General features: G+C 43.7%; 2 protein-coding genes across 6 annotated transcripts; one reads left to right on the top strand and one right to left on the bottom strand.

Moving 5' to 3' along the window:
- LOC125540080 (zinc finger MYM-type protein 1-like) lies at window positions 1-20,774 on the bottom strand. 5 transcript variants are annotated; one of them, XM_048703654.1, is made up of 6 exons: window positions 20,386-20,774; window positions 19,097-20,168; window positions 17,538-18,997; window positions 17,350-17,419; window positions 6,521-6,524; window positions 1-15 (listed from the first exon to the last, which is right to left on the bottom strand). In XM_048703654.1, coding segments are annotated over exons 3-5 (1,368 nt in total). In that variant the 5' UTR covers window positions 18,835-18,997; window positions 19,097-20,168; window positions 20,386-20,774; the 3' UTR covers window positions 1-15; window positions 6,521-6,523. The 5 variants fall into 5 exon arrangements, with proteins under 5 accessions (XP_048559611.1, XP_048559615.1, XP_048559612.1 ...); XM_048703658.1 differs by lacking the exons at window positions 1-15; window positions 6,521-6,524 and having other exon boundaries at window positions 16,827-17,419; window positions 17,513-17,732; window positions 18,091-18,997; window positions 20,386-20,763; XM_048703655.1 differs by lacking the exons at window positions 1-15; window positions 6,521-6,524 and having other exon boundaries at window positions 16,827-17,419.
- Window positions 14,920-25,115, top strand: LOC125540081 (protein IRON-RELATED TRANSCRIPTION FACTOR 2-like). The gene is made up of 3 exons (XM_048703660.1): window positions 14,920-15,413; window positions 15,512-15,856; window positions 24,791-25,115. The coding sequence occupies exons 1-3, from the start codon at window positions 15,093-15,095 to the stop codon at window positions 24,884-24,886; spliced, it is 762 nt and encodes a 253-aa protein (XP_048559617.1). The 5' UTR covers window positions 14,920-15,092; the 3' UTR covers window positions 24,887-25,115.
- The last annotated feature ends 1,995 nt before the right edge of the window (window positions 25,116-27,110 follow it).

Below are 27,110 nucleotides of genomic sequence, written 5' to 3'. Positions count from 1 at the left end.
ATGGCTTGATCCAACCTCGCAATGACCTCGAGGGCGATCAAGGTTTGCAGCTTAGCGTTACCAATCCACTTATCGCTCCATCGTTGAAGGGCCTTGGCGGTGGCCCATAGTTTATTATCCAACGCGACAAAAGGGTTTCCCGTCCCGGGCACCGAATGCCAAGCCGTGTCCACTACGTCAAAGAATCCCACCGCCTTTGGCCAGAAGGCCTCAAAGCGGAACCTCCTACCCATCGTGAAGTCCGCGTGTAAATCCACCGGCAGGGGGCAATGATCGGACACAGCCGATCCCATCGCCGTAAGCAAGCATGCGGGGTGCAGATCCTCCCAGCAGCTAGATGTAAAGACGTGGTCAATCTTCTCGAGCGTGGGTCGCTGCCTCTCGTTGGACCATGTGTACCTTCTCCCATTCAAGTACATCTCACGCAGCTCCAGTTGGTTGAGCTTAGTTCGAAACCTTGCCATCATCCTGTTGTTTACCGCATCATTGCTCTTGTCCTCGGGGTTAACCAAGAGGTTGAAATCCCCTACCACCGTCCATGGGCCAGCATGCAAGTCACGTGTCTCCACCAGCTCCCGCATGAATTCAACCTTGGCCTCGCTTCCCTGAGGCCCATACACACCGGTTAGCCACCATTCGCCCCCCTCGATCAGCTTAACTAGTGCCGTGAGTGTGTTGTTCGTTTGGTGCGGGTTTGACACCGCCACCACGGTGGCGTCCCATGCAATCAAGATGCCACCCCGTGTGCCCACCGCTGGAAGGTAGAAGAAGTTCTCCATTCTATTACCGAGGCAATGCCTAACTAGTTCCGGGGCTACAATCTCCAATTTGGTTTCCTGGAAGCAAACGACAGCCGGGTTGGCCATAGCCACTACTTGGAGAATAGCGTTCCGCCGTGCCGGGGAGTTCAAGCCCCGCACATTCCACACGAGCATTTTGTATGGTTGTATAGCCATCACAAAGGCCCACGTACCACCAAGGTTGGCAGTCAATGCCCTGCCTCCACCGGCTCCTCCTGCTCTTGCATCGACAAGATGGACGCGTCCCACCCAAACAGGGCGAGGATCGCGGCAATCTGCTCGCTAGTGAGCTGCTTGGAGAAGAGTTCCGCATACATGAGTAGAGTCTCATCCATGATCTCCTCGCATTCGTTCGCCAAGAAAAGCCTTCTCATCAACACTCTCTGTTGCTTGGACGCCGCAGACCCTTTTCCCACGCCCCTGGCCAGACGTGCACTCCTCCTCGGGTTAGAAACTGGTGTCCTCCTCCTTTGTGACCTCTTCAAGTTCCCCGCTGGCGCACGGCTTGCCGGTCGCGCGAGAAGGGGCGTGAGCGTGCGACGTATCTCCTCGCAAAACTGGTTTAGCTGCTCCTGGTGCGGCACATCCAACCCGCGAGACCCCACAACGCCCTCACCAGGTACGTCCAGCGGCGAGATTGGCGATAGACTGACCATGCACGTAGTCACATCCATGCATGAATCCACCATGGGCCCTACCATGTTGCTGCCCATAGGAGAAAACTCCTCAATCCCCAAGGCGGAGGTGGCCCTGGATAGGCCAGGCAGGCCGGACGAATCCTCCCCATCCTTGTATTGGTCCTCGGGCGGGAGGCGCGTGGGGTCATGGACAGATGTGGGGACGAGTACAGGGGTGTCCTGTAGCAGCAGGTCCCAGGACCCAATCCGGACAGACCCTGGCGAATCCTCCTTGGTATTGCTGCCCGACACGGGATCCGGCGCCAGGCAGTCCCGCTCCACTTCGCCCTCCGAGTGGGCCGCGACCACGTCTTCTAACCTCTGACGGAAAGGACCATAGGAACCGGTGCACACAGGAGTCTTATCCCCAGCTGTCAGTTGGCCCACCTCAGTTCTGGAGGCAGGAGACGACGTGGGCGATTGGACTGTGCCCAATCCCGAAGACGACCGGTCTCCCAACCTGCCCAGCGCGCCTGTCACGTGGCGCTGCGCAAGTGGCCCGCAGACGCTTTCCGCAGTGGCAGCCGGACCGGACGTAGGCCGCGGCCCCACCTGTTCCCTCTGATCCACCGTACCTTCCAATGGACTAATCCGAACCTCCTGTTGCCGCGCCGACGGAGCAGAGACGGCCGATGAGCGCGCCGGCGGGGACGCGCCCCCGGTATTCTGCCCACTCCTCGAGCCAGCGCACCGCCCACCTCTAGACCGCGAGCGGGCGCGGCGACTAGGACGACCAGAGTCCTCCTTAGAGTCGGCGCCCTCCGATGGCGGCGGCGGCGGCGAATCGGGAGGCGCGAGCCGCGGGGTCACCGGCGACGCCTCCTGGAAGATGTCCACTGGGTACCAGAGAGCATCCGGGGCGCCATCCTCCTGACGCAAAGACCGCCGGCCCGGCTCCTCCACCACCAGAATCCGCCGAGCAGGAATCCTAGCCGGATCGTCCGTTCGCAACTAGACGCGGAAACGAGCCATGTCCTGTCGGCTCGCCGTGCGCTCCGCCACCTTGACGACGAGACCCAAGCCCCACAGAACCGCCTCCGCCGTGCGCCTAGTCCATGCATTCGCTGGCACACCCATGAGCGCCAGCGGCACCAGAAACGGCATCGAGACGCCCGTGGCCTGGGCTTGTCGGAGCCATGGCCGCAGGACGAGGGAGAAATGCGCCGTGGACGCCCGACCACCTGCCACCAGCCTGTTGCGCGTAGCCATGTCCCTGCAGAGAACCAGGAAATCCTCGGGGTAGTAGGCCCTGATGGAGATGTCCAGGGGGCTGAGCCTGTACTCCTCGATGATCGCGGTGGCCGCCGACGTGGGGTCAACTGCCGGCCGGCTGCCGCCAATGGAAACCAGCACCGCCCGGGCAAGCTCAGCCTCCAGCTCCCGAATATCCTCACCAGCCTCCAAGAAGACGCAATCCACCGGCTCCGGCCCGGCCCCGCCCACCAGAGCGCGCGGCTCCACCGGCACGGAGAACTGGGGGCCCACCGCACTCGCATTGGTGCTCGCACCGGACTCCGCGCCGGCAACCTGGCACCAAGACCGCCCAACGCGGACCGCACCGGCGGGGGAGGGGGGGCAGGCGGCGGAGGCGACAGCACCACGGGTTGCGGCGGTGGCGGGGGAGGCGCGGGGGGGCTTCCGCAAGCGGAGGACGAAACCGGGGCCGGACGCAGTGCCGGCGGCGGGCGCGGGGGCTGTGACTCCGGAGACGAGCTGCGCGGCCGCGTGCAGCCCCGCGAGGTGTGGTTGTCGCCACCACAACGAACGCAGCGCGTCGGGTTCTTGCATTCCGCCGAGATGTGGTCGTCGTCGCGGCCGCAATTATAGCAGCACCCATAGAGAGAGGCGGGGAGCCTGGAGTCTGGGCGCGGCCTGGGCGCCGGGATGTTGAGCAGCCGACCCGCATGCGCACGACGCGCCGGAGGCGAGCGCTGCCTCTGGCCTCCATGGCCACGCTCCCGCTGGGTCTACCACCGATGGGGATCCGCCGCCCTCGCCGGAGGACGAGGAACAGCAGCAGCCCCGGCGCCTCCCTGGACGATGGGACCAAAGGCCGAGCCGACCACCTGCGGGACGATGATGGAGCAGATCTGGGGCCGCGGCATGGGGGTGGGGGAGGGGGCCTCCGACGAGGAGGAGGCAGAGAGGGAGACGCGGGACGCCATCCGCGCGGCAGGAGAGGGGGGGAGTGGGGCGCCGCCTCCGGGGTGGAGGACGGAGGAGAGAGGTGGCCGCCGGAGCCGGGTGGCTTCCAGCGCGGAGCGGAGCTTCCGGCGAGGCTGCCCGGATTATTGGAATCGTACTACCCGGATTGTGGTGGCTTCTTGATGGGTCCTTGGATGGTTCTCTCCTTTGGCTCTTTGGTATTGGTTTACTCTATTTGGCTTTCTAATTAAGATCACTTTGAAAAACAGGAGCTTAACTAAGATTGTCTTGATCTCAAGTGTTGGCTCCTACAGCATTGCGTTTCACCAAGTGAAATGCTACATTTCTACTCCTAACCCATTCTCTCTTTCTTAGTGTTTTTGTTATGCAGGTTGGAAGAAAAGAAGAAGATCCAGACAAGATCTTAGTAATAAGATAGTTTTAGCAAAATAGATATTTAGTTTTAGGTCATTTCTTGTAATTTCAGATATGGAGTGCTTGTCTTTAGTTTTTGTTTTGACTTTGTGAAACTTGCTACCTATGGATGAAACTGTGTAATATTGATGAAACTATGTATGTGTATGGATACAACTTGCTACTATTGGTGTTTGTGTGTGTGTGTGAAAATGAATTGATATAAGAAGAAACAGAATTAATGCCTATTTGGTCTCTTTGCCATCTGCCAGCAGATGGCAAAGAGCCATGCCCTTTGCCGTCTGCCAGCAGACGACAAAGGCCTTTGCATCTTTGCCGTCCGCCAGCAGACGGCAAAGTGCCCTTTGCCGTAGCTTGTTCAGCCGGACGTTTTGCCATCTACTGGCTAATGGCAAAGGCCTTTGCCGTCCGTCAGGCATGCCTTTGCCTTCAGCCATGGCAGACGGCAAAGTTCCTGATTCCTGTAGTTGATGGAGGGAGTATAAGTTAGCAATCCAACTTTTTCATCGCATTCTTGATCTAACCATGTATATGGACATCTAACATTTCTTTTTAAACTAAGATGGCGCCGACCTTATATTCATTTAATATTCAACCAATATCCCCTTATAAATGACTTTGTAACTCTATGATCCATGTAAATAAGACATATCTACTTGCTCCATTCAGTTACCATCGTGTATGTGAAATCATTAGCATTATTGTATGATTAGTTCATGAATTGTAAATGAGCATTGGAACTTTTTTATAATGTGTTCATGATCTAACCATGTATATAGAGATTTTTAACATTTTTATAAAATAACATAGCGAGATTGCTTCATGACTTTGTGCCTTACTTGGCACCGAGAAGAAATTATCAGAGAATGGCTTTGTTTTTTTAGATGATGAGACTGGCCCATGCATGAACGAAGCAGCAGCTCTGGGCCAAACCAGAGAATTTGCATACAAAATCTACAACTGAGTTTTTTATACTCAAATAGCATAAACATTGTGTCAACCATATATAGAAAATTTTAAAAATATCCAAGAACATTCAACATAATACGTCATTACAACCTTGTGTCCTACCTTAAAATGGCAAAATGTAACTTCAGAGTAGTCTTTCGGGGTAGGTTGATGCATAAATTTGTATCGCCGATGTACCTAGAGAGAGAAAAGGAGTGTACGCGTGAAATCAGAAAACATACAACCGTAAACCGAATGAAACCAGGAAATGTAAGAGTGTAAACCATGTGAAAATAGGAAAGTCTCTTGCAGACAAGCTTATTATCTGGTTTGGTGCTACCTACAGCCAAGGGGGAGCGAGGTTCACACTCGGCGATGGACCTACTATAGTTCACCATAGTATGCTACACATGTGTGCATGGATGTCACAACCCGAACGCAACCAGGGGTTCTGGACCTAGCTCCACCTCGGGCTGTGATCTAACCATATATTTAAAGCTTAAACAACATAAGAAAATGTTTAACCCTCTTAAAATATAACCATATGCGATTTCAAACTTTTATGTCCTACCTAAAAATGAGAAAATGTGATACTACAATAGACAAGGATGGAAAGTATAATCCTAATAGACGGATTAAAACCAGATCTAGTGATGTGGTGTCGATACCTTTGGAGGGGGACCTCTTGACGGTGGTGAATAGCATGATCTCGGCGACCTCGACGTCGTCATCCTCCTTTGCCATCCACCACGCCCGAGATCCAAGTCGGAGTCCCTGGAGCGAACCTCAAACTCTTCAAAGTCCACATCTTCGTACTCCATCTCAAGCCCGACCCCAAGCACGTCAAGCCTTGAAAAGCGTCGGCCCCCGCCACAGCCTTGCCGGGGCTTCTTCTTCTCGGCCACAGCTTTAGCTTCGTCACCCTCCGTGTCACCGCGGGCATGTCGAGATCCGCGAGGATCCCGCCACCGCACATGGCCGCTAGTACCTCATTCTAGTCACTAGGGGCAAGGAGCCTCACCTAAATTGGTAAATGGGTAGAGTTTTTAATGACACATGCGAGCGAATGTGTAGGTTGGCACATGGGGGCAAGGACAGTCCTCTATATATATACACAGTGGTCGCTAAAACGGTGACCCCTAGGCAAGGGAGCATGTGGTAGAGCCCACAAATTAGGGGGGACCGCGCGACAGGCAGAAAGCACGAGGTGGTTCCAGAAGCAAGCATTTCAATTCAGGGAATCTTGCACGTTGGCCCCTTGAAATAAGGCATATTTCTAGTATCGCCCATGAAATCGAATGGATAATGGCTTTCTTTCTTTGATACCAAGCATTTTTTTGCTCATGATTGTATGACACGTCTGCGCTGGAAAAAAGTAAGCATGTGATATACACTCGTCAAAATGCCACCCTACGCTACCATTAGTAATCAAGATAAACAGGACAAAAGCATTGGATGTTTAATGAATACAACTCATGTCTCCCCAATGATTGGATTCACATTACCGTACTAAACCTTTCTCTCACTGGTGTTTAGAATAGCGCTTCATTTCCCCCTTGCTCCTAACCTCCTCGTGGCTTGAACTCCATGATCATGGGTACCTGCATGGTCGAAGAACGTCAGAGTGACAAGAGACAACTACGATGCAATTTACACATAGGTGACATTCATTGAAAGTCATTCCATCGATCCCTCATACAAACACATTGGGTTACAAATCTATACCTCAACTCATTGCCTTACCGAATTACTCACACATGGCGATCGGACCGCAATAAGATGTCGTTGAAGAACACATCAAGATGAAAGATTTATTGGCGATACATCTTACAATGTTTGGGGGATGCGATACATGCTTGCAAGTATGGCTATCTTGGAGATGGATTGATGCGGTGGTGAAGATGGTGGTTGCTATGGAGATGATATGTGAAATGGAAGTGGCTAGGGTTTGTGAGTGGCTTTTGGTGCGAGGATGGAGGTTCTTCCATTCTGGCGTCTGTTATTCACGAATTAGGTACGGGTCCCTTCAACTAAAAAAAGGGTATGAGTCCCTTCAACTAAAAAGGGTACGAGTACCTGAATTGTAATGCTGAACAATACACCCCAATAAACCAGAATAATAAAAACAGTAAATCCACACTAGGTGTTCACGTTAACACTAATCCAGAAGAAATACCAAAAAAACTAAGAACCCTTCTTCCTCGGTGCGTTCACCTATGCGGGGAGAATAGTCAATGATTATGTCGTCATCTACGTCGCCTTCTCCTTCACTATGGCCAACCAGACCGAGGCTTCAACCACAATGTGATCACTGAAGCCACCTGTACGATGGGCTCCATCATGGCAGTCTATAAGCAACCAACGAGAAGAGGCAACATGAAAATAAAAATTATCACTCGACCTACCTCTTCACTCCATTCTCTATTTCTATTTCTTTGACCGATTCAAAGAGAAAGAGAAAAATACAAGATGGTGGATCATCCGTAGAGGATAGTGTTTGCTCAAAAAACTATTGTAGAGAAGTTATTCCTCGGCCTCCAAAACTTCCCCAAGTATGGATATACCACTTATCCTATTTTACAGTTTGAAAAGCGCATTGGGTTGAACGTTCCATTATCATATTATCCCTTCATAGATACTATGTTTAAATAAGTTCTTGGCCAATTACTATCTAATTTTACACCATGACAGCACCCCGCCAGTTAATATCCACTTTTACACCACAACAGATTTGGGGTTTAAATTACTAACAAAAATTAAAATTTGAATCTTACTAAATAAATCCATGTTTGAGAAAGAACAAAAAGTGGTGGCTAGGCATTGAATATGAAATACAAGTGAAAAAGATGCACAAACTGGACAAGAAATATGTTTCCTTACTATTGGGTCTATACATTGCTAACAATCCCTTTTGATATCATTGTTGATAAAATAGGCCATATGAGAATGAATCCAAATACATATTCCTACCACGCCCATCACATTTTTTTACTTACGAAAGGGAAAAATATGTGCTTACGAAAAAAAATAGTAATAGGCCAGCCGGTTTGCTTCATTTCTTAATTCATTTAATTTTGTTACATGTCTACACAGATCATGGGATACAGATAGAATTCATGGTCTCCTTTTCATTTTATTTTATCGCGTAATATATGTTGTTTTCTTCCTTATTTCGGGAAAATACTGACATTAGAAAATACATCAGCAAACTACTCACATGTTTCGAAAAAATGTTTGTGACATATTTAAAAAAATTATGCAGTGTTAAAAAAACAACGACAAATTTTAAATAGTATTAATGGCATTAAAAAAGCTATACATCAAACTATTTTTCTTGTGTTTTTAAAACATGTTCCTGACATTTAAGAAAATGTTTATGCAGTGTTAAAAATATTCGCAATATTTTAAAAAAATAATGAAGTTTTAAAATTTAGATATAAAAATGATCCTGCTTTACAGAAAAATGTTCATGAATTTGAAAAACAATTATTTAGTGTTAAAACATTCTTCATGTAATTGAAAAATATTTATTTGTACCATTCAAGAAAAATGTACGTGACACTTATAAAATATATTCATAATTTTCAAAAAGTGTGTTCATGACATTTAAAAAAATTATACAATGTAAAAAATTGTCTGAACAAGTATTTGAATGTTTTAAATACATATTTAAAACATGTTCAAAAGCTTGTGTTTTTAAATGTGCAATACGTATTTGAAAAGATCAACGTGTATACGGAAATATTTTGTGCGTGTTGAAAAAAGAGAGAAAAGATAAAAAGAGAAAGTTGATGAACTATTGTGGAAAGGAACACGTACACCATCACTAAAACAAACAGGAAAAAAAACCACGCGGAAAACTGGTCAAAACCCACCACAAAAACAAAACAGCAAAAACGAACCGAGCGAAAAACTGATCAAAACCACCACAAAAACAAACTTTCGCGAAAAAAAACAATCAAAAACTTTCCTAAAAACCTTTCCTCCGGACCCGTATTAGGCCGGCCTCGAAAAGCTTACCCACCCAAAACCTAGAGGCAAGATCTAGGGGTGATGCATAGCTCTCACTGCATCTCAGATGGAAGAAGAGAAGCAAGCGCTCACTTCAGTTGGCCAGCCCATTTAGCAGTGTGGGTAGTATTTGATTATGGTTTTACGAGCCTTCGATAATTCTTCTATGGTTCATTACGATTTTGGGCCTTTCTGTTTTCATTTTTCATGTTTTCTTCTTTGACTATTTTTTTCATTTATTTTTCAATTTTAGTTTTTAAAGAAATTCAAATATTCTTAAGGCTTTCTGCGAAAGTTAGGTTTTATTTTTTCTAGAATTTCTAGAATTTTTTTAAAATTTTCAAAAAAATGTGTTCATTTAAAATGTTCACAATTCTAAAAATTATTGTGTTTTCAAATACAATGTGTGTTTTGAACATAATGTTAAAACATTATAAAAATGGTTCTTGTTAAAAAATTAGAGTTTTAATAAATTTTCATAATTTTAACATATTCACTTTTAAAAAACATCAGGAATTTGAAAAAAAAGATGTTCAGAATATCAAGAAATGTATGCGCATATAAAATATTCAAATAATGTTCTCAAAGTTTTTGAAAATGTTTGTTGTTTCAGAAAAAGTGTTGGAAAAATCGTTTTGAAACACGTTCACTTTTTTTAAAACAAATCGGTGTTCTTTTCAAGAACCGAATATAAAAATGAGCAAATTTTTTTTGGAAATAGTCGTCCCTATAGCAGCTAGCTCGCTATAGTGTCGTGCGAATGGGCAGACCCATATGTGAACTCTACTATGGTAAACGGCAGCACCTTGCCACAGCGAGCGGCAAATATGTGGTCCTCAATTGCACTCCAACCAATGATCCTTGCTAAACGGAGACACGTTGCCACAACGAGCGGCAAATTCAGCGGTTCGAGCGGCAAATAGTTGCTCCCTCCATTTCACATTCTCAATGATGGCAGATCTTCGAAGCCCAATGGGCCGACCCTGTAGGACATGCATACAGATCCAAAGGAAAAATATTAAGCCTTATACGATCTAAATAGAGACCATGGCATCAGGTGGACTAGAAGTAGTGCAGCAGGACCCATTTCCAAACCTTTAAGGCAGGCCAGGTCACATAGCACCATGCCCATGTCCTGTTCGACTTTGATGAATGATCGATTCGTTTGGCATCTGTTGCTGATTCGTTTGGCCTCTATGGCCGATTCGAGGACATCCCAATTGAATAATTCTCCATAGACGCAACTCGAAGGCTTCTTCCCCACGCGGCCGTTAGAAGTAGGGCTGGATTACCGAGCTACTCGTTCAACTCATTATCATTATGCTCGTTATCATTAATCTCATTAATATTAATAGGCCAAAACTCATGTTCAGCTTGGTTCGTATGAACTCGTTAAGATCATGAGTGTTCATGAGTACTCGTTAAGGTAATAAGCAACATAGAAGCACCCCATCACAAATATACAAAAGCATAAATTAAACAAGGACGTTCAAAATAGTTCATAGTGCGTGCAATACACAAGTCTGGTGCACATTTGCATAATCTAAACTTTAAAAATAGTAGCAACACGCTACAACCAGAAGCAAAAGAAACAGTCATAGGCAGAAGATGGAGGTGAGGAAATTGCCAAAGTGGGTTGAGCCCCTACGTAGGCTGGCGAAATTAACAAGCTAAAGGAGTTACTCCCGAAACTCGTTTGCTTGCTCATTAAGCTCATTAATCTTATAACAAGCTAAAAACATTGATCAGCTCAAGCTTTTCGTCTAGTCATAGTTAGAGGCCTTGCGAGTCGAGCAGCACACAGTGGAACACCACAACCAGCAACTAGTGCAAAATTTCTCACAGTTCAGGGGCACTAACATCAGACCTTCGTTGCGATGTAGCAAGACGTTCAATTCAGACACTCTGGAAGAGATGAAGCATGGCAGGTGTAGGCGCCAGCAAGAGCGATAAAGCTCGGCGGCACGAGCCGGCACGCAGCGGCCGCGTGCCCGCGCGTCTACAGCGCGTGGCGTCACCATGCCGACACCCGCGCTACGTGCACGCACACCCATACGCTGCCGTACCTTGAAAACGTATAGCACAGGGATTAAGATACTCCATAGCAGGTGCAAATGGAATCCTTCGTTGTTTGGCGTGTTGTCACTAATTTTTTACACGAATGACCATCACACCTTTTCCACTTACTGGATAAATTACACCAGCTCAGGACACAAGGAAAACGAAATTTTCAGATAAAACTAAAAGCACATCGAAGTCGTTGTACCTCATTTTTCTCGAAATCTCTAGAAAAAAAACCCGCAGAAGACCAAAAATACTCAGGCTAGACAAACTTTATAAATATGAGACGACCATCCAACCGTGTACCTTAAATGTCCAGACACATTTCAAATGTACTTGAACAAACTGTAATTTTTTATTTAAAGCAGGCCGAATTCAACAAATTTTTGACATATTTCATTAAACAAAAGCGAATATGACAGTTTTTTAACATAGCAAAAGTTAATCTAGTCTAAATCTTCGTTGGCGTCCGTGTTCCAAGTACTTGTTGATCCCACGCCTGCCTTAAGCTTCTTTGCCATTCTATTTATAAAGAAGAGAGGGAGCAGACGAAAATAATTGACATTTTGATGGGCGCAGTGTTGTTGGACTGCAAATGTAATTGTTCTCATGACTGGTATCCATTAGTTAACACTACATTAGGACAGTGTCTACGTGGTATTATTTCCATTGTTAGTGAGGTTGGTTTTCCAACCAAAATAATCTCTCAGCAGTCTGGTTCACATATACGTGGCATGCATTTTGGATATACCATCAGTTTGATTTCTAAAGTTGTGAATTCCTATGTCATCTTAACGTTGGTTTAGGCAGGGTGTGAACTCGATGAAATTCTATTGCCTTGGCGCAACATGTAAATCAATAATATTTCATTTATTCAAAATATATTATTTTAAATACTCAGACTACAAGAATGCCATATGAAAAAAAAATACTACTTAGACTATAAACCTTAAAATCATAGCCCTAGATTTGTCTCCTAATTTTTTTGTAAATATTTTTTCGGGGTTTATACTACCATAGTAGAAATTGATGATCACAGTTGTACCTGAAAGAACTACTTCCAGCAAAAGAGAAAAACTAATTACATCAATATCTAAAACATCATATTTTTTTAAACCGGAGGGAGTAGAATCTGGCCAATCATGTCGACGTAGAGTCAAGCGAATATTAGGCCGACACCTGGAAAGGGGTATGTGTTTTTTATGGGAAGATCGAGAAAATTAAATAACCAGGCAAGTTGGTGAAGGCACAGAGAGGGTGCCGCGAGAGAATGAGCTTGTACTACATGAAATCTAAAGTTGGCACATAAACCATGCATTGAATGCGTAACGTACATACCCGAGAAAAAAATATTTGCACATACAGCACATGAGAAGGAATGAGATGGGTGCATAGGGGATGAATGGTGGACATTTATCTTGATTAATTTACAAATCATGGCGGTGATATCATCGGCAATGAATGGTCGGATAAGGTGATATCACCGTGCTTCACCACATTTAGCAGCACAAATTCGCATAAACTCTCTCAATTTGAATCATATCCAATTTTGTATTCAGCTATAAAATCTATTGCAATTGTTAGATTATAGGTGTTGAATGACAGAGAGATGGCACTGTCTTCTATCATAGGGTTTGAAATCATGTAAGAGGGGGTTCACATATCATATCTTTCTAGTATTTTCTTCTGAAACATGAATGAAAGTTGAGATGCGGCTCAAGCTCCCTATTGAGACTTTAAGAAGGGTGCTACAAGATATACACATATTTATATAACTATCCTACAAAACCAGCTGAGACAAGGTGTAGGCCTACGTGTTTGAAAAGTGGCCACATGAACAAAGCACAAGCAATTCAAATTAACATAACAAGTGAGGAAATAAATATTGAAAGAATGATTTCTTGATCACAAGCTGGAATTTTATATAGGGAAGGCTAGAATCTAGTGGTCCTATTACGTTAGAAGTGGTCCCAACAAATATCCATTCGTACTCTTTTGGGGTTTTGTTTAAGGAATCTACAGTTGGCTTCCCAAAATATTTTCTGTTGGTCTAGTCCATACCGTTATTACTTCAATAATTTCCAATTCATCTAATATTATTTGATATTGTATATGTATAAAACAAAATAAAGATTGGTTGAAGCGTGTGTGTTGCCACCATAGAGGCCGCCTAGGCTAGTACCAACTACTTGCCAGTACACACAAAAAAGTTTGTACAAGAATGGAGAACAATAAACTACAGACTCTTCCGGTTTATCAAAAACGAACCATAAGAAATGTTTATTGACCCATGGTTCAGCTGAACCTTGACTATCTGTCTTTTTTCATGTGGACATAGGAGCTAGTTTTGTAGGCTATTGCGGCTTAGCATATTTTTAATCCCGCCTAGCACACGAACTAATGCAAAACACATAGGCAATAACATAAAAAAATACTTCAAATTTAAGAAGATTTGTTTTGCTTACATTGTGCATGTTTGTGTCTTATATATACATGCATGCAAATTTCCAAGAAGAACTCATATGTTTTGTGTGATGTGAAAAAAAACCATGCTCCAAAAAAACAAAAAAAATTGGATACTTTGCACGTGGCATGGATTTTGAGTGGAACACAATCGACATCTACAGTCTCGAAACATGAAACTGTTGGTTCAGCAAATCTTCTCACCCAAAACGATTTACATCAAGAATAATGTAAAACCCTTTGCTTTGTTTGCATTGTTGGATCATATATAGTGGTTTAGGGCTACTGCAATAATTAATAAGACATTTTTATGTGTTCCGCATCATCGGAAGGTATGTGTCCCTCACTTGTTATGTTTGCATACTCCTAAAAGAATCATACTCCCTCCGTCTAGGTGCATTAGGCATCTGAGAAGGTGCATCGCAACCTAGCCGTGAAGAGATTGGGCTAGAACAAAAATTGAATCGTAGAGGAAGCCAATCACATCATTTCTTTCTCAACTGAAGACGTGCTATTGATTAGGAGATTCCTTCAAATCCCAATAGCGTGCTGCAGAAATTGCATGCATTAGTCCTCCAATTAATAGATATGGTCTAATTAATATGCATTCAACTAGTACTACTGTTTCGCGCCTTAGCGTTTTAGGATTATTTGATTTCTGTTAGATGCCTAATGCACCGAGACTGAGGAGTAGTGGTTATCTCTAGCAATTAATTCTTAGTGTTATCTCTAGCAATTAATTTTTGCATACTCCTAAAAATATAGAAAAGTGTGAAGAGAAAACCCTTCAATAAAAGAAATAAAACTTATTGTCGTTTCTCTCCCTTCAAACTCATACTTCATCCTAGGTGGCATTGCTAAGATGACACCATTGTATGTGCCCTAAGAAAACATCACTTTCATAAGCCTCCACGTCATAAATAGAGATGTCAAGAAAAAACATGCTAGACAATGGTTTATTTCTTAGCATAATCGGTAGCAGTTAGTATTTTGTATGGCTACAATATTTGTGGTCATTAAAATTTGAGTATAAAATATGTGACTAAAAGATAACTAGTAGTACGATGGAGAAAAAACGTCTTCTATAAGTGATAAGAGGATTTTGTGGGAAAGCTAAACTGAGGTTTTGTAGCTGTCCTTTTCCCATTCCGTCTCTTCTTCCAAGTGATCAAGAATCATACTGGTTAAGAGGATTTCGAATTTAGGTTTAGTATTAAAATAGTACTGCATGACATCTCTAATCAGAATACTTAATAATGGGAGGTCTATTGTAGTACCGAAACTACATCATCTCTCGCTCTATAAATATAAGCCAATGACTTTGGAACTGGCTACTCCATTGGGCCTATGATTGATAGTCAATTTTAATCATCACAGCAAAAATTGGATTAGGGATTCAGGATATCTTTCTCCACTACTAGTAGCTTTTTTTTTAGAAACTCCACTACTACTACTGGCCGCTACTTCTGGTCGCTACAAAGAATATTGCCAAGGCTAGGTAGCTAGTACGTTCCATCTGCAGCCTTCCAAAAATACTGCCCAACTGCCTGTGATGGATCACCACCTATACGGGGACCCGTCCGCGAACAGCTTCTCTCCGCTGGAGGCGCAGATCTTCTCCGGCCAGCTGCCACCGTCACCGCCGTGGCCGAATCTCGACGTTGACCTCGACCTGGACCTCGACGTTCTCGAGGACGACATCGTCCGCGAGCTCTCCGGGAGGCCGGCAAACGCGGCATCGTCAGGCTCCGGCTCCGGCGGCCCCGGTTCCCACAAGAAGCTCAGTCACAACGCGTACGAGCGCGACCGCCGGAAGCAGCTCAACGAGCTCTACCTCTCTCTCCGTTCCCTCCTCCCGGACACCGACCACACTGTAAGCTATAGCTATATCTATAATATTAGTGTCAGGAGAGGTAGCATGAGAGGAATCAAGAGTTCCTGATGTGCCTTTGCTGCCTTGTGGTTCTGCAGAAGAAACTGAGCATTCCGACGACGGTGTGTCGAGCGCTCAAGTACATCCCCGAGCTGCAGAAACAGGTGGAGAATCTGGAGAAGAAGAAAGAAAAACTGGCTAGTGCCAACTGCAAACCAGGGGTACTGAGCGTGAGCGGCAGCATAGCTCCAACTGTGTCCGCTACTTGCCTCAACGACAAGGAAATCATGGTTCAGATCAGCGTGTCAAGAGATACGGATGCTGCTACAGCTCTACCTCTTTCCAGGTGTATCAATGTACTGGAGAACGAAGGACTTCAGCTCATCAGTTCATCGACTTCCTCCACCTTTGGGAACAAAATGTTCTATAACCTCCATCTTCAGGTAAATCTTTTTCTGTTAATACTAATCATAAGGTGGATGCATACAACACACATCACAATCATATACCACCACATAGCATTTACCAGTATTTCTTTTTTGATAAAAGACATCTTGATTCAATTGATGCATCAAGGTGATATAATCGTCCAGCCTTTGCATAGCACGACGCACATAGCATTTACGAGTTACACACATGTTTCTAATATTGGATATTAACTGTAAACTCATATGGTCACGCATGCCTTGTTGTATCTTGTATGCCATGTTTTATACCTTAGTTATCTGTCAGACTATTATATGCAACTAAAATGTATCAGAGGTCATAGTTCTATTTGAAGGTTGCCAAGTTATTCACAGTTCTTCAGAAGAAATTTGGAACCTACCGTACGTACAGTAAGTGATTTACCAGAGGGTCCTACCCACGCCGCCTCCGTCCTTACCTGCATGCTTGGAGGGTTGACCACAGACCACTACCACGTACACATAATGTCCATGTGAAATAAAGGGCATTCAATGTGGCAAAATGCCCCTCGGAACTTCTCAGCCAGAGACAATGGTGGTTTTGAAGGGACCTTTCCCCAGGAAATGATGATGGGGTAGCAGTGGCTCGCCGGGGAACAGAGTAAATGGCCACCCTCAAGCATATAAACAGACATTAGAGGCGGCTCTAATACACAACTCTCAAGCGGTTTTGAGTTTCGCCTCTAGGAAATAGTCGCTAATAATACTCCTAGTTCCTAGTATTAGAGGCAGTTCTAGAACCGTCTATGATAATTTCCTGCCGCAAGAGGTTTCTAGACAAAAACCACCTCCAATACTTGTGAATTGCAAGGGGTATTCTATGATCAATTGCATCCAATAGTATGGTATTATAGGCGGTTTCTACCCTAGAAATGCCTGTATTTTCATTTTAGGGCTGAAAATTAACATATGTTTGCAGCTAGCCCTGCATTCCAAATCCACAAGAAAATCATGGTAAACATCCATTGCAAATTCATCATATCACATATACATCCACATCCACATTCATCTCATAATGCCGCTGCACTTCATAATACGTTCATATCTTTTCAAATGTCTGTGACCAACATATGCAACAAAGTCCTTAGCTAGCTAAAATATATAGAGTAGTAATGAGCAAACAAATAAATAAACATATCTGTTTTGTTGGTAATGTGTTGCCGTTTATTTTGTCGACCAATCACGCCGATGAGGAGAAGAGTCTTGATGTCAGATACTCTGTATTGTGCCCATGTTGTAGAGCCAGTGGCGAATCTTGGAAGAAAATCGAGGGCGGGCTCAAAGTTAACAGGGTGGGAAAAAAAGCCACTAACTCCTAATTCTTTTGCCCAAAGAAGGTTAAAATTTGCCAGAATTTTTTGAAATATGAAATCTTGTACCCCAAATTAGCTCAGAATTTTCCAGAGTACTGCTGGGCACACACCAATACAAAAGACTAGAGAAGCAACAACAATGATAGTAATGTTGCTTACTAATGGTATTGCAGAACAACTAGAAACCAATATATAGAAATAGATGCCCAATTATCCAACTGGAAGCCATCTGTCAAAATTAGCATAAGTATTAGCAATATAATGGTATACCAATATAAGGCATCAATAAGTGACTACTAACACTTGTAAAACTGAGATATACCTCTAAGAAATCACATTGTACTCACGAGGCAAATGTCCATTGCGATCTTTCATTTTCTGGAATCCTATCATAATTTGATTATCGGGAATACTTTTAAATATCCTTTTCTCGCAATAGCACACCATTAAATCATTGAGCCAATCATCCGATATCTTATTGCGTAAATCAGTTTTAATGATCTTCATTGCTGAAAAAATTCGCTCGACCGAGGAAGTTGCCACTGGAAGAATCAATGTCAACTCGATGAGGCGATATACCAATTGGAAAGTTCTATGTTTTGTTGTTTGAACCATCAACCGAGCAAGGGTAGAAACATCCGAACATCCATTGAATTCATCACTTCTCCTAATATTTGTAAGAAATGTTGGAAGTTGAGTTCTTAGCAACAGCCCTTCAGATTGTGTAAAATCCTCAGCATAAATTTCAGCAAGTCGAATAAGTTTGTCAACATTAAACTTTGAGAAGTTGTTGGTTGGAGTAAGGCAAGACATGCAATCCACTAACTCGGTGTTAACTTCATTGAATCGATGATTCATCTCGGTGAGAGTTGCATCAAGAGCAACATTGAATATGCTAACCTTGAAATAATGATATCGAGTCACCTTATTCTTGCTGCGAACAGATTGCCCCATAGCTCCAACAAGATCATCCATGTTTGGCACCTCAATGCCATGTTCCTCACAGAAGTTTTTTGCTTGGTCGCATAATGACTCATACCCATTATCCCTCATATTTTGCAAAGCTTCTTTCACATCCAAGATCAAACGCAAGGCTTCAGCAACATCTTGTTTCTTTCTTTGCAAAGCTTGTGATAGCAAATTAGTGATGCTCAACAAGTTTATTAAGAATAGCATGATGAACACAAACTGGAAGCATTCCATCTGTATGATCAAACCTGAAGCTCCACCTTGAGAAGTGTGTTCCCGGGCATCGTCGACCACAATTGCAAGCACATCCACCACTGCATTCCACATTGTGTACAGACGAAGTAAGGTTCTAAGATGTGAGCCCCAACGAGTAGCTCCTGGTCCAGCTAGGTTAGTTTCTTGATGTAATCCAGTTCCAGATGATATCTTACAATTTTCCATCATTTCTATCAAGTTGTCTTGATGCTTTGCAAGCAATGCATCCTTCCTTTTGCAAGATGAACCCACCTGAGTCACTATCAAGGGAAGGTAGTTGAAAAAATCAGCAATAACTGGACAACACTGAGCCACTGTGACAACCACTAACTGCAACTGGTGGGCAAAGCAGTGAACAAAGAAAGCATATGGACTCTCATCACGAATTAGCTTTTGCAAACCGTTGAATTCTCCTCTCATATTTGAAGCCCCGTCGTAACCCTATCCACGTAGCCTATTAATAGGCAGGCCATGGTACTCCAACACATGGACCAATGCTTCTTTAATTCCGGCAGATGTACAATCTGTGATGTGCTTAATAGCAAGAAATCTCTCCTGAAGCTCCCCGTGATCATCTAAAAATCTGCAAATTTGGGAAGATAAAAGTTAAAAGACAGAAATGAACAATGACTATGCAAGTTTGGGAAGCTACAAGTTAAAGACAGAAATTCATATGCATTACCTCAAAATTATTGCCATTTGCTCCTTTATTGAGCAATCTCTAGCCTCATCAATAAGTATCGAGAAATTCTTATCTCCAAGCTCTTCCTTGATGACTTTGGTTACCTCCAATGCACAACATGTAGCAAGGTCCTTTTGAATATCTGGACATATCATAAGTGTATTGCCTTGCCCCTTATCAAATGCATCTTTCACATCCTTATTCTTGTCCTTATACCAGTCCAAGAACTCCCTAAAATTGCCTTTGTTGACGGAATTGGAGGATTCATCATGTCCACGAAAAGCTTCCCCTTGAGCTATGAGATACCTTGCACAATCCAATGATGCAGTCAAGCGGATTTTATATTTTATATCAGCCTCTTTATTGTATACTCGCATTTTGGTAGCCACATTGGCCCTTTGATTGCTGAAATCAACACATAAGCCCACAGCAATGTTGTGGTAACTAGATGGACCACCAACATGTTTCCTAAAATTTCCCAAAGCAGTTTTCCAACGCTTGTAACCATCTACTGTAAATACATCATTGCCAAATCTAGCCGCTTGTGATGGATTCTTGAAAAGAAAACAAGGGAAACAAAAGGCAGCCTCCTTTTTCACACTATATTCCAACCAATCAAACTTATCTAGCCATTGTGGTTGAAAGGATCTCCAAATTTTACCATCCAATCCCACTTCAAATTTATGCCCAGTAGCTTTGTTTCTTTGTTTCAACAAATAAGCTCTTCTCACTTCACTTCGAATTTCAGGGGCATAATCTTCTATTGGTATTCGATCAGCCGGATCACCAAAAATCTGACTTGGATGGAATTCCAGTATATGATGCTTTGGTGGTTGGTTTGTGCTCTCATTAGTTGGGGGATTGGTACTCTCATTTGCATGGGGATTAGTGCTCTCATCGACATCGGTTGAGGGATTAGTTCTCTCATTTGTTGGAGTAGGATGAATTATGTTCTCAATAGAGGCTGGTTGAACAACAACATCAACTGGACGAGCATTGGGTTCGGAAACAACAAGGGGAGCATTTGAATTGCTTGCAAACCAGCTGTGCAAAGTTCTTTTTCTCTTCATTTCTACAAACAAGAATAGCGATTAGTACTAGGTTAATCTTATATACACAGCTAGCCATATTGGTTCTCTTTTCTAGTACTTGTACAGTTTAACTAACCACTTTTAACAACTAGCTACCATTAGTTCATTAGCATGAATTAGTAGCCAAATAGGAAACCAAATAGCTAGCTACAAATAACTACAGAGTATAGAACTACATACTACAGTACAGAATACAACCTTCGGGTTCAGGAGCTGTCGAGTAGAGCAGCGAGCAACAGCCCGATGGCTCAGCAGCTCGGATGGCCTAGGCGCCCAACAATGAACTAAGCCCCCCCTCCTCTAATCCACGGCCACGCTAGGGAGGGCACGGGTCAGATGGAGATGCAGTCTGGCGCCGTTTTGGGAAGGGGAAAATGACCAGATTAGGGGAGAGCGGTCCGGGCGCCGATTTGGGGAGGTGGGCTGGCGGCGGCGGCGCGAAGGAGAGGTCCGGCGACCGGCGGCAGCGCGAAGGAGGGGTCCGGCGACCGCCGGCGGCTAGGGGCTAGGGCAGTGTAAATCCAGGCGAGCGAGCAACTGCACGAGATGGTTCTCTGCTCTGGAAATTGATGGGCTGGAAAGGGCTATTGAGTGGCTGGGCTGGGCCTTGAAGTTTCAAACTAGTACTAAAAAAATTTGGCATCGCTGGAGGGCAGGCTCAAGCCTGTTTAAGCCTACCTAGGAGATTCGCCAACTGTGTAGAGCTATATATGCTCAACCATCTGTTATGTGCTGACCCTGAAGTCTTCTCAATAATACTCAGATTTCACGTTCCAATGTGACTGTCAGCACTGTCATTGGAATTGAGCTTCAGAGATAAGATATGGGAATTCTTACAGGTCAATGAGTCATACAGGCAGAACACATAGATTTCTAACCGAATAACAACTTACTAAATGTAAAGCATTTCAAATAAATGGCAAACTTACAGATGATGCAGATGACACAAAGGTAGTCTTACTCGAACTGGCGTGAGAATGCATTTTTGTCCGATTTTTGTGTGTAGAGCAACTAAAATAGAGACATGTCGCCGATGTGGCATTTTAGTTGCACCACACAAAATACTCTTTACCTCAAATGATTTGTGTTGTACACCAAAAGGGCACAATAGCAATGAGGTGTGTATGTATCCTTGTTTGCACAAAATAACATTCGCTACACTTAAGAAGCGCACACAGGCATTGCAAAATTAATAGCCATAGTTGCAAAATCAGTGTGCATATGCATTATAGAATCTTCTTCGAAAGAGCCGCCGCATACCCACCAGACCTGGTATAATTGGTTGCACCACCTCGCTCCCTTAGGGTGACTGTGGCGGCCACAGTAGGGGCCTCTTCACAGGGTCGGCAACAAGGATTGACAAAGTGGTGCCAGAAAGACTAGATTGAGACTATTATGTCTCAAGGGACAACCCAGTTTTGAGTTGGTTTTGTGTAGAAAACAACCTTAATTGTTTCTTATTTTACAAAAACCGTCTTGGCAGTGTCTAGATATTCATGATGGACTTCTACAATAATAGTTATGGATGCCACTGTTAGGCTTTTTGCCGACCAAGACTAAGTAAAAGTTGGTTGGATAATTTTTATTGTCCAACACTAGTAGAAAACGGAGTTTTATCACCGGTTCGTAAGGGCCTTTGGTGCCGGTTCTGCAACCGGCACTAAAGAGTGGAAACTAAAGGCCCCCCTTTAGTACCGGCTAGGCACCAACCGGCACTAAAGGCCCACCACGTGGCGTGAGCTCGCGCCATGGTATGGGGGACCTTTAGTACCGATTGGTGTTACCAACCGGTACTAAAGGTGTTTTTTTGGAAAAAAAATTCTAAAAATTTTGGAAAAAAATTTGATTTTTTTTCGATTTCCAATTTTCTGAATTATTTGATGATTTAGTCTCTAATCGCCCATCTTAACTTATCAAGTGTGGATCACTCATTCCAAATTGTCTAACTTCCTGGCCGGTCACCCATCCACTCACTCCCCCAGTCTGAGCACGCTTAACTTCGTAGTTCTATTCCCCTACTTTCTAAGTCTACACTTGTTGTTTTCCTAACAAATGTAAGATGTCAATCCTATTAACCCTCAGCAGATTAGCTTGAGCATTAGGTCACACATTTTCACCGTTTGAGTTTGAAACTATTATTCTAAAAAACAGTAATTATGTAGTAACACTAATATTTTTTGAATAAGTTTGACCCCAGTTTGACCATAGTTTAACCAGATTTGAAAAAAATTCAAAAAAATTGAAATAATTATTTAGTAACACTAATATTCTTGAATAATTATGTAGTAACATTAATACTTCTTGAATAAGTAGTTTGACCATAGTTTGACCAGATTTAACCAAAAAAAACTAAAATTTGAGCATATCTTTTTTTTCTTTTGGAATTTGAGTATTCTAAAAAATTGCAAACAGGTTGTAGGCTGTCAAAATCGGATGCGGATTTTCCTGCTGAACATTTTGATATATTATACGTTTTTTCCGACATCGTATGCAAAAGTTATGGCCGTTTTACTTTTTCATAACACTTTTTGCAAAACATGTCCAAATTTAAGTTTTTTAATTTTCCTAACTAGTAGATGTAGTAATATAACTAGATCTTGAAGAATTTTATTTTTTGAATTTTTTATCATTTTCTTTTGTTATTTTCAAAACTGAAATGGCGATACACAGGGGGAGGGGGTAGAGTTTGAAAATTGCCCTATAGTCCCGGTTTGTGTCTCCAACCGGGACTAAAGGTCAGACCCCTTTAGTCCCGGTTCGTGGCACGAACCGGTACTAAAGGTTAGCCCTTTAGTACCGGTTGGTGCCACAAACCGGCACTAAAGGTGATCGTGGGGCCCCGACCTGACGCCAGCCTGCCACCACCCCTTTAGTACCGGTTCATGGCACGAACCGATACTAAAGGTTCAACATGAACCGGCATTAATGCATAGCCATTTGAACCGGCACTAATGGTACCATTAGTACCGGGCCAAAATCGAACCGGGACTAATGTGTCTCACATTATGTCCTTTATCTACTAGTGCAACTTCAGGTTGATCCCATTTTCATTTATCAGAGGGACCAACGTAAGGAAGCCCACACAGTTTTCTTTCGAAACAGAAACCAAATCCATATTTATTTATTATTTCAAGAACAGTGCAACCAATATTGTAAATGCATGGGATATTTGACAAATACACTGTGGGTTTACACTTTCATCTTTCAAACATACGATTGAAGAAGCCTTATTAATTTTTAAAATCGGTATATGGGTTTTACAAAGTTGAAAGTAAAGAATAACCATATCATAGATCACCACACATGACACATAGTTATTATTTATTTCTCTTAAAAGTGTCATACCAAATCGTAAAGATACGTTTTGCATCACTTTAGAAGTTACGTACTACTTGGAAACCAAATTATTAACACCATGAAATGTGGACTTATTTTAGATAAAATGAAATTTAGAATTTAGGAGCATGTTTTATGCATTTTGGTAGATTTCCAAAACATAAGTCATGAAGAGAGGCTTTTTTGAGAGACTCCGTAAATCACCCATATGTTGTAGAGGTGATACGTGAGGCCCTTTAGGTTCTCTAGAGGTATAGTATCATGCTCGTTTTCTAGTACTTTCAGTCTGCCGTGATACCTTTTCTTTAACTATTTTCGAGATGATGTATACTGGCCAACTCAGAAATAACAATATCTTTATCGCCTTTAGCAAATAAATATATGTTAATAGGTGTAACTATTGTGCAGTACTGAATAGCAAGCCAATTCAAACTCAAAAGAAAAAAACATGCCAATAGAGTTTTTATTAATGTACTGTCCTGATATGTGAAACATGCATGACTTCTTCACGCACACATGACTTAAATAATCAGGAAATATTTGACTGGTTTGTGGGAATATCCAATTCGGCTCCCGAGCTCATCTACACCCTATAAATAGTAAATTCAAAATAGATACTATAAAATTTAAACAAAATTATGGTGAAAGATACTTGAGTGCGTGATGTTCGTGTCAAGTATGAGAGCATTCAGACATCCGAGTAATAAAAATCAGGTCCGAGCAGTGCACAAATAGTAAAAAAATTTATAGACCCCAAATTTATCTTTTTTTGTTGAGAGCTACCCAGATGTCCAAATGCTCTGGAATTTGGCACGGACATCACGCTCTCAAGCATCTTTCACCACAAAAAAAACCGAAAATTTTGAATTATTCTACTCCCTCCGTTCCTTGATATAAGGTGTATAGATTTTTGAGAAAAAATCCAAAATATAAGGTGTATTGCGTTGCATCACTTATTTGGATAATTTTTTTTAGGGATTTGATTATATTTCTTTATATCAGACAAGCTCCTCTATTTTCTCATGTCAATTAGTCAAGTGAAATCTCGCCCAGTACTTGTGAAATTTTCCCTCCACGTGCGTTTTTTAATTTCCGTGCCAAAACCTATACGCCCTATATTTAGGAACAGAGGGAGTACTATTTTAAATGAATCTATGTCCTTGTGTGTGTTGCTTCTGTGTTAAAATCTACACTTACATGTATCAGAAATAGTTGCTTTTGCTATCAGGGGCCTAACCATTTCATCTCACCATTTTTGTTGAGACAGAGAAGTCAAGGAGCACTAAACATGGAGTGCCCATCGTTTTGTGACAAATTGGAACAAGCCATCATGGAAGCAGCGGGACTATATCTGCAGCACTAGAGGATTATTGTTCTTAACTATCATAAATAAAGATTCCTTAAATAGCTATGAGATGCCTGTAGCATGGGTGCTGCGTAGTGGGTGTCCCATAAAAGTTTGTATGTGGCGTTGGTGATTATTGATTGTATATGCTTGAGTAAGTACCTTTTGTCATGTATGAATGTATCTAATACATGGAGGTGAGTTCGATAGGATAAAACAAACAAAAGAAATAAATATGACGTGTATTTGGGAGTAATTGCATCTGCGAGACTTAAATTAAACCCTTTCTTGCGAAAATGCCAAAACCCATATATTAAAACCAACCATCTATTACAGGACCATTCTTCAAATGTAAAAGGACACTTGTCTATGCCACACCGTGAGCAAAACTAGATGCCGCTTGTACTGGAGTCTCTAGAGGTTCGCTTAGAAGGAATAAAGAGACAAGCAACTTCAAGCATTCCGGGCCTCCTAGAATTTGCTTGTCTTTTTATAAAAAAAAAGTTTTTTTTGACAAAGGGTAAATTTTATTGGCTTAAAATGGAGCATCAAGAGAATACAAATATAATGAGCGCATACCCGGTCTCTGCATAACTAAGATGCACACAGACAACATCAACGCACACATATAAAAAAACACGCCAATAAATAGCAAAGTCAAATAAGACCAAAGCTATGCATAGGCGATAAAAAACACAAATCATCAGATCGGTGATCAGCAAACTAAATCGGTGACTGTATCCGCACCAACCATCTCATGACATCACACGACCGACGAGATTCTTCAACAGCAACGCCTTCAGGAAGGGACTGGCGCTCAAGCGCCGCCGTCACTGGATCCAACCATCCAAGGTCAGAATCTAGGTTTTGACCCAAAATAACCTGAACGAGCATATCTGAGCAATGCCTTCAAGAAGGTAACGATGTAAAAGCATCGCCATTGCCAGGTATAACCAACTCGAGTCAGACCTAGGCTTTCACCCCGGAGCTCAAGACCAGGTGCTCAAGCAGCACCACTATCGACATCATATGTGTTGTCACAACCACTTTTCCACGATCCCAACAGCTGCATGCGATGTGCTCAGGTGCTGCACAAACAATCCCTTTGCGTCAAGGCGCCGTCCATAGTTTTTATCTCCCCGCCGAAGTAAACCACCGGATCTTGAGAGAGCACCCTTAGAAAGACCTTTCGGTGATCACCGCGCTTCACAACAAGCCTACTGCCGCATGTCGGGGTGGTCGCCACAATGATCGACACCACCACCGTCCCACCTAGTCGGGGTGTCATTGCCCGAACTGAAGCACGAAAGGCATATTACCGTCGTCGGTCTGCGAAGAACCTATGATGGCCACCAAAATCCGCAGTTCAGTGACGGATCGGCCGACGCTGGCATGGTCAGGCCGGATCCAAGCGAGGGGCTGGCGCGTCCTGGTGCTCGTCTCTGCGGCTAAGTACGTCCTTATGCGAGGCACCGGCAGATGTAATAGCCGAGAGCAGGCTGCTGGATCACGTCCACATACAACACAAGGAAGCAGTGACCAGTAACCTGGATTGCATCCATCTGAGCATGTTTTGGACATGCAAACAGCATGGCTTGGATCCATCCATCTGAGCACGTTTTGGACATGCAAACCGCCCAGGCTGGACCCATCTGCTATGGCTGTTGTCACCGGGTCTTTTGACCGAGCAAGAGCATGCCGCAACCGCCGTCATCCGCAGATCCAATAGCCATTGCCGAGGCTCCGCTCCCGCCGCTGCACGCGCCGCCATCCACGGATCCGACGGCCGCCGTCGGGGCTCCGCCTCTGGCCGATCCAATCTGCATAAGGATCCACCAACCGCCGTCTTGCCGCCAGAACAGAGAGAGGCCCCGCCGCCGCCGCCACCGCACAGACTTTGTCTGGCGCTGGCCTCCGGCAGCGGCAAGGGGGGGAGGAACCGGTGACAGGGTTGAAGGCGTGGTGGATCGATCGCCGCCCATGTCGCCTAGGTTAGGCGATGCAGGGGCCCGTTCAGTTATGACACTATGTATATGCATGGTACGAAAAGCACAGACTACGCAAGCGTCTCGCACACTTTGAGGAACAAACTTCTCAACAATCACAATGTAAAGAAGTATATGACACTATGTATATGACTATTGGTCATAGTTAGCTCCCACAGACGAAGAAATAAAATTGGTGTACTATTGATTTGAGAGCAGAGCGCTAGGCTTGGTGGTGCTAGCAGGCAGTAGGTGCG

This window comes from Triticum urartu, chromosome 2, assembly GCF_003073215.2.
Source record: "Triticum urartu cultivar G1812 chromosome 2, Tu2.1, whole genome shotgun sequence".
NCBI classification, from domain to species: domain Eukaryota; kingdom Viridiplantae; phylum Streptophyta; class Magnoliopsida; order Poales; family Poaceae; genus Triticum; species Triticum urartu.
This window is presented reverse-complemented; position numbering and strand designations above follow the sequence as displayed.